We start from the raw sequence: 14,828 nt of genomic DNA, 5'->3' as shown, positions 1-14,828 counted from the left end.
TCTGGCAAGGAGTTCCACAGGTTGACTGTGCGTTGTGTGAAGAAAAATTCCCGACCAACTCTCATGTTTATCCCATTCTAGTGGTTAGTCAACCTAAGACGATAACAGCTCTCAGGTAAGGCAGTAGCAAAAGCTCAGGCTTTTAGCGTTGCGGGTTCAACTCCTGCTGATGACTGTGATACACAGGCCTTGTGCTGCCCGTCTGAGCTGTACGGTTCTTTGTCTCACTTAAATCCTCAGCACTGGCTGTGTAGGGGGATGCATTGGTTTGATTAATATTTGCTGGCCCTCTGCAGAGCAAGTCAATCTTATTCTGGTATTTATAACTTGGGTATCTCTTGATCACCTCATGTAGGCTGGGATTTTCAAAGCAGCCTAAGAGATTTATGCACGCTAATCCCTTTGAATTAATGTGCTTAATTCCCGTAGGCTTCTTTGAAAATTCCATTCCTAGCAACTAGGGTTTTTTTCCACTAGAGAAAAGCAGCCAGGCTTCAGGAAACCCATTTGCTTGCTCACCGCATTCCAGAAGGCTGCCTTCACCTTCTTGTTCCTTATTGTGTAAATAAAAGAGTTCAGCAAGGGGGTGAAGACAGTATTTAGCACTGACACCACTTTGCAGAGACTGAATGAGGAATGCACACTGGGCCTCAGGTACATAAACATAACAGCCCTGTAGAGTATCAAGACTACAGTCAGCTGGGAAGCACAAGTAGAAAATACCTTCTGGCACCCTGTTGCGGAGGGGATGCGGACGATGGTGGATATTATATAGATGTAGGATACCATGGTGAACATCAAGGAACTGAGAATAGCTGTGATCGCAGCCAGGAAACCCAGCAACTCAATGAGGCAGGTATCAGTGAAGGCTATTTTTAAGATCAGCCCAATGTCACCGCAGAAATAGTTGATAATGTTGGAGTCATATGTGGGCAGCTGGAAGACCAGAATAATTTGGAATAATATAGCCATAAAGCCCCCGAACCAAGCCCCTATGGACAGCTGGAGGCAGACCCTGCTGGTCATGATTGTGGCGTATAGCAAGAGTTTGCATATGGCCAAATAGTGGTCAAAGGACATCACAGCCAGGATGAAGAACTCCGTGCTGCCCATGAAGAAATGGAAGAAAGCCTGAATGAGGCAGCAGTACACGCAAATTTTTGTCTCGACTTCTACAAAGGTCTTTAGCATTTTGGGCACCGTGGTGGTGTACCAGATCTCCAGGAATGAGAGGTTGCTCAGAAAAAAGTGCATTGGGGTGTGCAGCTTGTGACTGGTCCTCACGATCATCACAATAAGGCCATTTCCTATGATGGTCAGGATATACATGCGTCAAATGACCGAGAAGAACACAATGTGAAAACTGTGACCAACAGGGAAGCCCCCGGAGAATGAACTCATTCACTGTTGTGGTATTCTTCTTGCACATCAGGTCTCTGTTTCCTTCCTTCTGAGTCATGACTCACAGGAACAGCAAAAGGCGCAGTCGTTTGGAGGTGGGGGTTCAGTTCAGTGGTGGTTCCAAAGAATCAGGGAGGGTCAGGGGAGGCAAAAATTGATTTGGACCAAATCTGAACCTTTTTGGAATTAGTGGAGGATTTAAAAAGTTGTCAAAAATTCCTGTTTGGATCAAAGAAAGTATTTTGTTAGATGCAAAACATTTTGGGCGAGATTCACAACAGCTAAAGAAGGTGTTCCTGTGAACAACGTGGTGTCCGGGATAAATTCAGTCTTGAGCCCCATCCTGAACCCTTTGCTTTACATGATAAGAAACAAGGAGGTGAAAGTGGCCTTCTGGAATGCAGTGAGTTGCGGGGGGGGGGGGGGGGAAGGTGGAAGGGAGGGGGAGGGTTCCCTGAAGCCTGAGTGCTTTTTTCTGGTGAAAAATACCTAGTTGCTAGGGCTGGATTTTTCAAAGAAGCCTAAGGGAGTAAAACACCTTAATTCAAAGAGGTTAGTGTGCATAAATCTCTTAGGCTGCTTTGGAAACCTTGGCCTAGATAAGGTGACCAGGAGATGCCCAAATTATAAATATCAGAGAAGATTCCCTAAGTGTCCTTTAGCTCAGGGGAGAAGCACTCACCTGGGATGTAACAGACCCATGTTAAAATGTGCTTTGGAAGAGAGATTTGAACTTAAGTCTTCCTCTTCCTGGGTAACCACAGGACAATGGCGTACTGCCTGATGGGGTTAGGGTGTTCTTAATATTTCCTGTTGAAGCTCTTCCAATTTGTATAACAAATTAAACAGCCATTGGTGCAGGGACTTGAACTTAAGTCTACAACATCCTAAGTGCTCGCCTAACCACAAAAGGTGTGTCATAAATATAAAGGTGTGTCATAAATTCATGGAGGATAGGTCCATAAAGGGCTATTAGCCAAGATGGGCAGGGATGGTGTCCCTAGACTCTGTTTAAAGGGAAGGGTAACCACCTTTCTGTATACAGTGCTATAAAATCCCTCCTGGCCAGAGGCAAAGTCCTTTTTACCTGTAAAGGGTTAAGAAGCTCAGGTAACCTGGCTGGCACCTGACCCAAAATGACCAATGAGGGGACAAGATACTTTCAGATCTGGAGGGGGAGGGAAAGGCTTTTGTCTGTCTGTGTGATACCTTTGCCGGGAACAGATCAAGGATGCAAGCCCTCTAACTTCTGAAAAGTTAGTAAGTAATCTAGATAGAAAACGTGTTAGGTTTTCTTTGTTTTGGCTTGTGAAATTCGCTGTGCTGGAGGAAATGTGTATTCCTGTTTTTGTGTCTTTTTTGTAATTTAAGGTTTTGCATGGAGGGATTCTCTATGTTTTTAATCTGATTACCCTGTAAGTTTATCTTGCATTCTGATCTTACAGAGTTGTTCTCTTAACTTTTTTTGTTCTTCTAATAAAGTTCTGTTTTTTAAGAATCTGATTGGGTTTTTTGGGTCTTAAAAATCCAAGGCTAGTTTCTGCTCATCTTGTTTATTCTCAAGCCTCCCCAGGAAAGGGGGTGTAAGGGCTTGGGGAGAGGGGTAATTTTGGGGAAATAAGAACTCCAAGTGGTCCTTTCCCTGATTGTTTGTTAAATCACTTGGTCGTGGCAGTGTTTAACTAATCCAAGGGCAAAGACTTTGTGCCTTGGGGAAGTTTTAACCTAAACTGTATCTAGTAATTCCTCCATTCAGCCCACAATTTGTGATTAAGTAGAGGATATCTTGAAGAAAGAACTTTAAACTCAATGTAAAGACTTCATGTAACAGAATATACACCACATCCCTACGTACATTATCCCAATGGTTAATAATTCTCACCCTTAAAAATGTGCACCTTACTTCCTGTTTGAATTTGTCTATCTTCAGTTTCTGCTAGGCTAAGAAGTCATCAACTATAAGAAATCTCTTCCCCATGTAGGCAATGGAATCCATGATCAAGTCATCTCGGAACCTTTTCTTCAATAAGCTAAATAGATTGAATTTCACTGCTATATTCTATAGTTCACCTTGCTAAATTCTTCTTTTATACCCCTTTGCTACCATCCTGACATGAGAAATGCAGTAGCTGAAGACTGATTGAAACAAACCGTACAGTGGTTGACTCAAGGAGGTCATTCTACCTAGCTTAAAAAAAGAGACATTTAAGGGATGATTTGGTTACAGTCTGAAGCACCTATTTTGGGAGTAAATGGGCTCATCCACCTAGCAGAGACAGGTATAACAAGACCCATTGGATGAAGGTAGAAGCTAGAGGAATTTGAGACTGGAAATACAGTGTAAATTTTTAAGACTGAAGATAATTAACAGTTGGAAGAACTTACTGAGGGTTGTGGTGGAGTCTGCTCTAGGAATTTTTACTGGGAAGTTCCATGGCCTGTATCATACAGAAGGACAGACCAGATAATCACAATGGTATTTTCTGGCCTTCTAAGCTATGAATTTATGAACCATGGAACAAAGCATAGGAATAGCCATACCATGCTCTCATATCTTTACCTTTCCAGACTGGCCGAGCAATGGATGCTCTCATTCAGAAATGAAACAGAAAATATGACTCTCTTTCTCTGAGTTTCTCTCTGTCTCTGTTGCTCTCTCAGCATCTCTCCTTTTCTGTGCCTCTGAAGAAAAGTCTTTGCTTTCACCCACTCTATAAATAAGGTTTTGAGCGTGCTATGATTTCATCTGAAGACTCACAACACCAATGGGAAATTACCAGAGGCAAGAAATCTCCTAGGACAAAGTGAGATGCATGCTCAAAATGAACACAAAAATGGTCATCTTTAAGGCTAAGTTTTTCAAAAAGCTTAAGGGAGTGAGGTGCAGAGCTCCCATGATCTTTCCATGGGATTTAGGTGCTCAAATCTCTGAGGAATCTTTGAAATGCTACCATAAACAGATAAGGCAGAACTGGATGATTCGTTCAGCTTTTTTGAGTTTCACATATTTTGATTTTTTTTCAATTATAGTTTCCATCAAAGTTTGGATTGATGCTGTGAAAGGAAATGGAAACTATCACTCTTAACCACTCATAAAGTTCTTTATCCCTTTTGCAAACCTTTCTATTGATCATGGTCTAAGATAAAGATTGTAGGTGGAATGGCAAGGTGGTGTTTGTTTGAGAGTGTAACTGTGTCTTTCAGTCAGCTAGCACTTTAAAATGAAAAATAGTTTCATGTGGAACCAAAAATGAGTGAAAAAAGTTTTGGTGAAGGCAAAATACAAAAATAGGCGGGCTTACTTTTGGTTCAAGGACAAACTTGAAATGTACAGTTTTTAACTGTGACTGTTAAAATGTTTTGTATTTTTTTTTAATAAGAGTAAAGGATATTTTGAAATGAATTGTTGCTTTGCACTCAAACTCTGAAAGATTTCATGTGGAAAATGCTGCAATGAAACCTTTTGATTTTTTCCAAAAAATATTGGCTAATACACTTAAATGAAACCAACATGAATTTTCAAAACCTGCAAGTTTGTTCTCCATGTTCATAGAAGCAGGACAAGAAGCAATGGGCTTAATCTGCAGTGAGGGAGATTTAGGTTAGATATTAGGAAAAAATTCTGACGGCAAGAGTAGTTCCTCATGAAAATAGGTTTCTGAAGGAAGGTTGTGGAATCCCCATCATTAGAGGCTTCATAACTGGTTGGACAAATACCAAGTGGGATGGTCTGTTCCTTTGTGCCCCAGCACAGGCTTATATGGTTATATGACCTCTATGGTTATATGACCTCACAGGTTATATGACCTCTCGATGTTCCTTCAAGCCCCACATGTCTTGGTTTTTATTAACATGAGGGTGAAATGCTAGGTTGTGATGTGCTGCAAAAAGCAGGTTTCGGGGCCTAGAATGGGGTACTTTCCTCTCTGAAGCAGCACTGGCCCCAGTACCCATGAACATCCCCAAGACACACTGTGCTTCAGGGAACAGCGTGCCTGACTCAATAGACGATGCTATTTTCTTTGGGTCTACGCGGCTCTCGATGCCCCTGAGTGGTGCTGGGAAGTGCTGGACAGCAGGGGCCTCTTCGTCTCACAAGAGAAAATGACTTCAGGAAGGTTCACCCTTCAAAGTATTTTCTGATACCCGGGGGGGGTGGGGGAGTGGTCAGAGAATATTTCACTTTAAACAGCAAAAGCAAAGTCTACACCCAATTTGCTTTTATTTATCTCCTGCTTTTGAGGGGTTAATTATTTCTGTAAAGGGGAAAGTTTTTTTCTCTCTCAATACTTATGGCTAGAGGTGAAATAGAAAAGCACTGTAAAAATTAGTGTCCAAAATGCTTAGACAATCTGGTTCCATGGCAATGGGGGAGGGGAGAGAGAGACTCTGGTTGGAAATATAGAATTACATTTCATGGTTTCAAAATGTGTTTTCCCTCCGCATCAGAATGAAACAGTGACTCTGTTCAAGGGTAGTATTCATCAATTCTAGAGAGAGATTTGCTCTTCCCCAAGAGCCCAACGGTTAGGATCATGTCCTGGTACACGGGAGATGCGGGTTCCAATCACTATTTGGCCTGATTTGAAGCTGGGAGTTGAACTGGAGTCTTCCACGGCCCATGCATGTCCCTGACCAGCAGGATCTGCAGTTGAAGAATCTGTCGATTTCATCCGTACCCAAGAAACCTCCATTTCCTGACTAACATTCTACATCCACTGAGAGAAATGATGCAAGACTGAAATCTGACCTGAGATAGGAGACTCGTGAGTGTTTTCCTCTACAGATTGGGGCATTGGATTGGTGAGCAAGGCTTGGACTTAGGAAGCCTGACTGCAAACCCTAGCTCAGCTACCGGCTTTTTTTCAGACCTTGGGCAATTCATTACATCTATCCTTTGCCTCAGTTCTCTAGCTGTGTGAAAACATATGGACAATGCTTTTCTAGGATCTTGTGAAGGGCTCAGAAACTACAGTGATGCAGACAACATTCGAGCCTGACATAGATATGGTACCCGAGTCCTGAAGGAAGCTCGCTCTGCTACTATCAATGATGTGTTTGTGCTATGATGTGCATTGATCTCAATTGTCAGACAGCTTAGCACTTTGAAGAAAGACTTAATTATTGTAATTATTTCCATGAAAAACAGAATGCACTGATCGTTTATTTAGAGAGCATACAGATGGAGAAAGAATCATTACACATAATTGGGCTAAATATTAGCAGATTGACTCATGCCCATTCATTATCTTTTGGTTGCTTTGATTGTGTCTATCCAGAAGCATGTCATAGTTTGGGGAACAACTTTGCTGAGCTCTGACTAAAGGCTTCTCTCAGGGCGAGCCTCACAGTCTTGTTTCTGAGCCTGTAGATGTAGGGGTTGAGGAAAGGGTACAGTACAGTGTTCAGCAGAGCCACCCCTTTGTTAAGATCCAAAGAGGAATAGCCTGAATAAAGGGTGTACAAAACAATGCAGCTTCCATAGACAACTGCTAAAGCTGTAAGATGAGAGGCACGGGTTGCAAAACCTTTCTGTCTGCCTGTGGCCATTGGGAGTCGCAGAATAGAGAAGAAGATGGTTACATAAGACAACATGGTTAAACATAATGAACTCAGGACTCCACCTGAGATCAAAAAAAGGACATGACCAGTAGGTGACAGGACTCTGTTGCACCCAAGGCGAAATAGAAGAAGGTCTGGGCCATGCAGCCGTGGAATGAAATGGTTTTGCTGACTGACAGAAGGTTCAGTATCAGCTTAGGGCTCGTGACGGAGGTGAACCAGATTTCCAAGAAGGACAAATTGGCGATGAAAAAGTACATAGGAGAGTGGAGTCAGCAGTCCACCCACACTATGAAAATGATGACCACGTTCCCCATTACTGTGATCAGGTAGGTGAGGAGAAGAACCAGGAAGAGGAAAATTTTCAGTTTCTCACCAAGGCCTGAAAATCCCAGTAGGATGAACACAGACACAGCCGTTTCATTCCTTTCCGCCACGTCCAGCGTCAGCCTTGTCTGTGGAAAAAGTAACAGTGAAAATAATAGCATGCCATTTTCACAGATTCTTGGATATTAAAACTAGATGGAAGCTTGTAATCTTCTGACTCTGTCCCTAGCATATGACATAGGATTTTGACTAATAACTCTTCCGTTAATCTCCTAACTTGTTGCCACAACCTGCTCCTCCCTGGGAACACCCTTTTTCAACACCAGCGTCCCAGATTTGGTACCACAGCCCTTTTACACCTTACCGTTCCTCTCCTGACCCTTGCAGGTAAATAAAGGATGTGGGTTTTTCATAATTCCATTTCAAGTTCCCTGCAGGTCATTTCAAATCCCACTGACAAACTGTGTCTCTGAGTTCTGTGTTTGAAAAAACGGTAAACTTGTATTTAACCTGATCAAACAGAAATCTAGACATAGAATTCGGTCACCTTCTATTTTCACACCACTAGTGAAGCCAGATTTTACCAGCGTGTGGCAGCGATTCCCTTCTTGATCCAGGGTCCAGCTCCCTGAATAATGTCTTTGATCCAGCTGCCCCTGTCCTCTGGAGACAACTGATGACCCTTTAAATAAACAAAAAAATTCCAAGCCAGGCATCCAGGAGCCCAAGCCTCTGAGTCTGAGCATGCAGCAGTTTAGATTCTTTTGGAGATTTTTTTTTTTTTACAACATACTCATCACAGTGGTCTCTTCTGGCCCTGGGTTATGGTGGAGTCTCCATCACTGACCATTTTTAAATCAAGATTGAATGTGTTTATCTAAAAGATCTGCTCTAGGGAATTTTACCAGGAATTTCTATGGCCTGTGTTCTAAAGGAGACCAGCCTAGATGATCACAATGTTCTCTTCTAGCCCTTTAATCTATGAATTTACGAACCATGGGACAAGCATAGGAATAGCCATACCATGGTTTCATATCTTTACCTTTCCAGACTGGCTGAGCAATGGATGCTGTCATTTAGAAAAGCAAAAGAAAACACCTCTCTCTCTCTTTCTCTGAAAATCTCTCTCTCTCTCAGAATCTCTCCTTCTCTGTGCAGCTGGAGAAAGTCTTTGCCTTCATCCACTCTATACATAAGGTTTTGAAAGTGCGATGTTTTCATCTGAGGTCTTGCAACAACAGTGGGAAATTACCAGAGGCAAGGAATCTCCCAGGACAACCTGACATCCGTGATCAAATTGAACACAAAAATGGTCATCTTTAATGCTAAGATTTTTAAGAAGACTAAAGCAGTTAGATGCAGAGCTCCCATGATCTTTCCATGGGATTTAGGTGCTCACATCCCTAAGGGATCTTTGAAAATCATACTATGAACTGTCAAGGCAGAACTGGGTGATGAATTCAGCTTTTTGGAATTTCCCAGCTTTTCACTTTTTTCATGATTATTTCCATCAAAGTTTGGAATCATGCTGTGAAAGGAAACTGAAAAATATTACTCTTCAACATGTGTGAAGTTCTTTGCCCTTTTTGAAAATCTTTCTATTGATCATGTTCTAAAATAAACAGAGTGTAGGTGGAATGGCAACGTAGTGTTTATTTGGGAGTGTAATTGTGTGAATAATGACTTTTTCAGACAGCTGGCAATTGAAAAAAAAATCAAATCAAATGTTTCAATTTGAAACTAATGAATAAACAGTTCAGTGAATACAAAAGATAAAAACCCCACATGTTTATTTTGGGTGAAATGATGAAATTGAAATGTTTAACTTTTAATATTGACCCTATTAAAATGTTTTCTATTTTTTTTTAAACAAAAGAAAAGGGAATTTTGAAAGGGAAAAGGTTGCCTTGCACTGAAAAACAAACATTTCATGTGGAAAATGCTGCAATAAAACCTTTTGTGTTTCTTTTTTTCAAAAAAAACTACACGGCTATTACACTTCACTGAAGCCAGCGTGACTTTGCAAAACCTGAACGTGGTGCTAAATCACCGTTGTAGACCAAAAAGAGTTTCAGCCACAAAAGTCATCCACTTCTATTTATGAGCTTCTGTATTTGTGTTACATAATTTCCAGCGTGACTCTCTTGGCATTGAGATGGGCCAGAATGACATACACTTTAGCAAATCAAACGGAAAGTTAGAATATTGTTCTAATTGAGGACTGCTACCAGTATTAGCTTAGAGGCCAAGAACAGAGAATAGATTTTCATCCAAACATGCTCAAAAAGACTAAGGAAGTTAGGTGCCGTCTCCCAGAGTACTGGAAAAGGGCAACTATCACATTTCTTTAAAAAAGGGACTGAAGCAAACCCATAGAATTGTAGACCAGTCAGCCTAACTTTGATGCATACACCGAGATGACACTAGTGTAAAAAGAAATAACCAACATGGATTTATCAAGAACGTATCTTGTCAAACCAACTTAATTTCCTTCTCTGACAGGTTTGGTGGTCCTGTAGATAGAGGAGAAGCAGTAGACAGGAAATCTCTAGATTGTAGTAAGGCTTTTGACACAGCCCCATATGACATTATCATAAGCAAACTAAGGAAATGGGGTCGAGATGAAATTATTGTAAGATATGTGCAGAAGTGGTTGAATGACGTTATACAAAAAGGAGTAGTTATCCATGATTCACTGACAGACTGGGAGGGAGTATCTAGGGAGTCCTGAAGGGGTCAGCCCTGGGGCTGGCACAGTTAATTAATTTCACTGACTTGTATAATGGAGTAGAAAGTGTGTCTGTAAAATTTGCAGATGACACCAAGCTTTGATGTTTTGCAAGTACTTTGGAGGACAGGATTAGAATTCAAAATGACCTTGACAAATGAGAAAATTGGTCTGAATTCAACAAGATGAAATTCAATGAAGACTAGTGCAAAGTACTTCCTTTAGGAAGGAAAAATCAAATGCACAATTACAAAATGGGGAATAACTGGCTAGGGGATAGAAGTGTTAAAAAGTATCTGGGGCTAATAGTGAATCACAAACTGGATATGAGTCAATAATGTGATGCAGTTGCTAAAAAGGATATCATAATTCTAGGGTGTAATAATGGGAATGTTGTATCTAAGAAATGGGAGGTAATTGTCCCACTCTACTTGCACTGGTGAGGCCTCAGCTGGAGTACTGTGTCCAGTTCTGGCCACCACATGTTAGGAGAGAGGTGGATAAAATGGAAACAGTCCAGAGGAGAGCAACAAAAGTGATAAAAGGTTGAGAAATCCTAACCTATGAGGGGAGACATTTTAAAACGGGTATGCTTTGTCTTGAGAAAAGGAGAGTGGGGTGCACCTTATAACAGTCTTCCAATCTGTTAAGGGCTGTTATGAAAAGGATCATGATGAATTCTTCTCTATGTCTCCTAAAGGTAGGACAAGAAGTAATGGGCTTAATTTTCAGAAAGGGTGATACAGGTTAGGTATTAGGAAAAACATTTCAATTACAATGGTAGTTAAATTCTAGAATTGGCTTCCAAGGGTGGGTCTGGAATCCCTGTCACTGGAGGTTTTAAAGAACAGTTGGACCAACGCCTGTGACAGATGGCCTAGGTTTATGTGGCTCTGCCTCAGCGCTGGGAGCTGGACTAGATGACCTCTCAAGGTCCCTTCCAGGCCTACACTTCTAGGATTCTACAAGTGTCAGGGGATAGTTTTAGGTTGTGCTGTGCTGCAAAGAACAGGGAGGAGGACTCAGGACAGGTTGCTTCCCTCTCCGATTCAGCACAGATCCCAATCCCAAGAACATCACTAGGGGGCAATTTGCTTCAGGGAGCTGTGTGCTTCACTCAGTAGAGGATATTATTTTCTGTCAGTGAATTCTGACCCCCATGCCTAGTGTGACTCTAGGAGGCAGTGGGGGCTGAAGAGGGACATTTCCCCCCGAACAAGAAAGAAGGATTTCCACAAGATTCATCAGCCAAAATGTGTCCTGTAGGAGTGAGGGGAGAACATTTAATTTTAAGCAGCAAAACCAAGCCAATCCCTAAGGTGTTTTTATTTCAGTGCTTCCTTTTTGGGGATTAATTATTTGTGTTCTATCTTTCAAGTGTAAGGGTGAAAATATTTTTTTCTCACAGAATTTATTACTACTGGTGAATCTGAAAAGCAATGTAAAATTTTGAGTCTGAAATGTTTAGTTAATCTGGTACAATGGCAATGAAAAGGTGGGAGGGGAGATGGTGGGAAATGTGTTCTCATTCTGCATCAGAATAAAACCTAGACATTTGGACATGAATTATGAAAGAGTTTCTCTGTTCAGGGTAGTGTTATTAGTCAATTCTAGAGACAAACCAGCTCTGACCCTAGAGGCCTATGGTTTGGATAATGTCTTGGAACATGGGAGATACAGATTCCAAACACTATCTGGCCTGATTTGAAGCTGGGAGTTGACCCGGTGTCTTTCACATCCCAGGAATGTCTGCGAACCAGCAGGAACCGCAGCTGAAGAATCTCTCTCTGGCAATTCATTCTGTATCTGAGAAACCTCCATACTGTGACTAACCTTCTACAGCTACTGATGGAAATGATGAAGGTCTGAAATCTGACATTCGAGATATGAGACTACTGAATATTTCTCCATACATCCTGTGGTCTTAGTCCATTGGATCTTTGAGCAATCTTGGACTCAGGAAACCTGACTTTAAATCCTAGCACAGCCACAGATTTCTTGTCTGACCTTGGGCAATTCATTTATTCTAACCATTGGCTAAGTTCCCTATCAATAAAAATTAAAGATAATGTTTTCCTACCATGCAAGGGTGCTGTGAAGTCCTCAGAAACCATAGTCATGAAGAGAAAAAAGTGCCTAACAGATATTTGGTACCCAAGTCCTACTGAAAGTGGTGTGGCCTGAAGGAAACTTGCTCTGCTACTATCCGTGCGGTGTTTGTTCTGTGGATAATTGCACATTGATCTCAAGTGGGCGACAGTTCAGCACTTCAAAGGAAGGTTTAATTATTCTAATTATTTTCTTGAATAATAGAATTAATTGAACATTTATTTATAGAAAATACATGTGAAGGAAGGAGTATTAACCAAAATTGGACTTCAGATTAGTGGATCGATTCATGCCCTTCCATTATCTTTCTGTTGCTTTTCTTGTATCTATTTGGAAGCATGTCACAGATCGGGGAGCAACTTTTCAGTACCCAACCTAAACGTTTCTCTCAGGGCGAGTTTCACAGTCTTGTTTCTGAGGCTGTAGATAAAGGGGTTGAGGAAAGGGTATAGTACGGTGTTCAGCAGAGCCACCCCTTTGTTGACATCCAAGGAGAAACTTCCTGAAGGCCTGGCATACAACACAATGCAGCTTCCGTAGGCAATTGCCAAAGATGTGAGATGGGAGCCACAGGTAGCAAAAGCTTTCTGTCTGCCTGTGGCCGTTGGGATTCAGAGAATAGAAAATAAGATGCTCACATATGACAACATTGTTAGGCCTAATGAGCTCAGCACTAAAATTGAGATCAAAATAGAATCCACCCTTCTAACCCCACTGGTGTCAGAGCAGGACAGTAGGAAAAGGGGTGTGTTGTCACAGAAGAAATGGTTGATCACATTCGGCCCACAGAAACTCAACTTCGAAAACAGGAGCATCCGTAAACTCATGAGCATAAAACCTCCCACCCATGTACCAAGAACTAACTGGATGCAGAATCTCTGCTCCATGATGGTGGCGTATTGCAAAGGGCGGCAGATGGCAATATAGGAATCAAAGGACATGACCACTAGGAAGGCTAACTCTATACCACCCAAAGCAAAATAGAAGAAGGACTGGGCCATGCAGCCATGGAATGAAACGGTTCAGCTGATTGAGAGAAAGTTCAGCATCAGCTTAGGGCTTGTGACCGAGGTGAACCACGTTTCCAAGAAGGACAAATTGGCGATGAAAAAGTACATGGGAGAGTGGAGTCGGGGATTCACCCACACTATGAAAATGATGACCACATTCCCCGTTATTGTGATCAGGTAGATGAGGAGAAGAACCAGGAAGAGGAAAATCTTCAGTTTCTCACCAAGACTGGAAAATCCCACTAGGATGAACTCAGACACGGCTGTTTCGTTTCTTTCCGCCATGTCCAATGTCAGCCTTGGCTGTGGAAAGAGTTACAGTGAAAATAAGTTTCAGAGTGGTCGCCGTGCTAGTCTGTATGAGCAAAACCAATGGGGAGTCCTTGTGGCACCTTAGAGACTAACAAATCTATTTGGGCATAAACTTTCATGGGCTATAACCCACTTCATCAGATGCATCTGACAAAGTGGGTTATAGCCCACGAAAGCTTATGCCCAAATAGACAATGAAAATAAGAGCATGCCATTTTCACAGATTCATACATTTTAAATTCAGATGAGACCCTTTTGATTTTCTAGTCAGATTTCTTGACTAATAGACATCATAGCATTTTACCTTGAAACTCCTCCATTAATCCTCTCACTTGTCATGAGCTGCCCCTCCCTGATTCAACACCAGCATCTCAGGTTTGGTTCTACTGGCCTTATACTCCTTTGATATTGCTCTCCAGACACTCGCCGGTAAATATTCCGTGATCCTGGCTGTTTTCCTTCCTCTATTTCAAGGACCTTACAGGTCTCTTCCAAGCCTATCGATACTACTCCTCTGATTTCTGGGTTTGAAAAACCATTATACTTTTATTTAACCAGGCTAAACATAAATATAGCATTCAGTGACCCTTCCACTTCCTGCATCTCTAGGGAGACCCTGATCTTATCAAAGCATGGCCATGCGTCATTCCTGGTCAGGGTCCAGCTCCCACATCCTCTCTGTGGTTCTGCTCCCTCTCCTCTCTGGAGAAAACCGATGACCATTCTCATTGAAAAAAAAATCCGAATAAGCCATTTAGGTGGAGCCTCCCTCCAGGGTCTAAACTTCTGTCTCTGAGCACCCAGCAGCATATGTTCTTTTTGGTGTTCGTCCCACAACACCCACCATAATAGATTCATAGATTTCCAAGGTGAGAAGGGACCACTGTGATCATCTAGTCTGACCTCCTGTCTAACTCTGGCCACAGAACTTCCTCAAAAGAATTCCTTTTGAACGAGAGCCTGCCTTTTAGGAAAACATCCAATCTTGATTTCAAAATGACCAGGGATGGGAGAATCCACCACATCACCCTTGCTAAGTTATTCCAATGGGCAATTCTCCTTACTGTTAAAAATAGACACTACGTCCAGTCTGACTTTGTCTATCTTCAACTCCCAGCCATTAGATCTTGTTATACTTTTGTCTATGCTCTGGGAACTTTTTTCTGAGATGTCCTCTGGCCGGTGTTACACAGAAAATCATATTAGATTATCACAATGGCCCCTCCTATTCTACAAATAAATGAGCTATGGAACACCAAAGCATATGAATAGCCGTATTATAGTTTTATATATTTACCTTTTCAGACTAGTGGAGGAATGGCTGCTGTCATTTAGAAAAATAAAAAAACCAGCTCTGTTCTCTGAATCTCTCTCTCCGT

General features: G+C 41.8%; 1 protein-coding gene and 1 pseudogene across 1 annotated transcript; both read right to left on the bottom strand.

The window, feature by feature from the left end:
* Positions 1–450: 450 nt before the first annotated feature.
* On the bottom strand, positions 451–1,329 carry LOC141997161 (olfactory receptor 6X1-like). The gene has a single exon (XM_074969442.1). It carries the CDS (start codon positions 1,327–1,329, stop codon positions 451–453), a length of 879 nt encoding a protein of 292 aa, XP_074825543.1.
* Positions 1,330–12,468: 11,139 nt separating this feature from the next.
* LOC141997374 (olfactory receptor 6M1-like) lies at positions 12,469–13,422 on the bottom strand (annotated as a pseudogene).
* Positions 13,423–14,828: the final 1,406 nt, after the last annotated feature.

This window comes from Natator depressus, chromosome 13 (genome assembly GCF_965152275.1).
Source record: "Natator depressus isolate rNatDep1 chromosome 13, rNatDep2.hap1, whole genome shotgun sequence".
Lineage (NCBI taxonomy): Eukaryota > Metazoa > Chordata > Testudines > Cheloniidae > Natator > Natator depressus.
Note: the sequence above shows the minus strand (reverse complement) of the source record. Positions and strands in the feature narration are given on the sequence as shown.

Coding starts and splice junctions, on each gene's coding strand:
- LOC141997161 (XM_074969442.1), bottom strand. CDS start 1,329: ATGTATATCCTGACCATCATAGGAAATGGCCTTATTGTGATGATCGTG.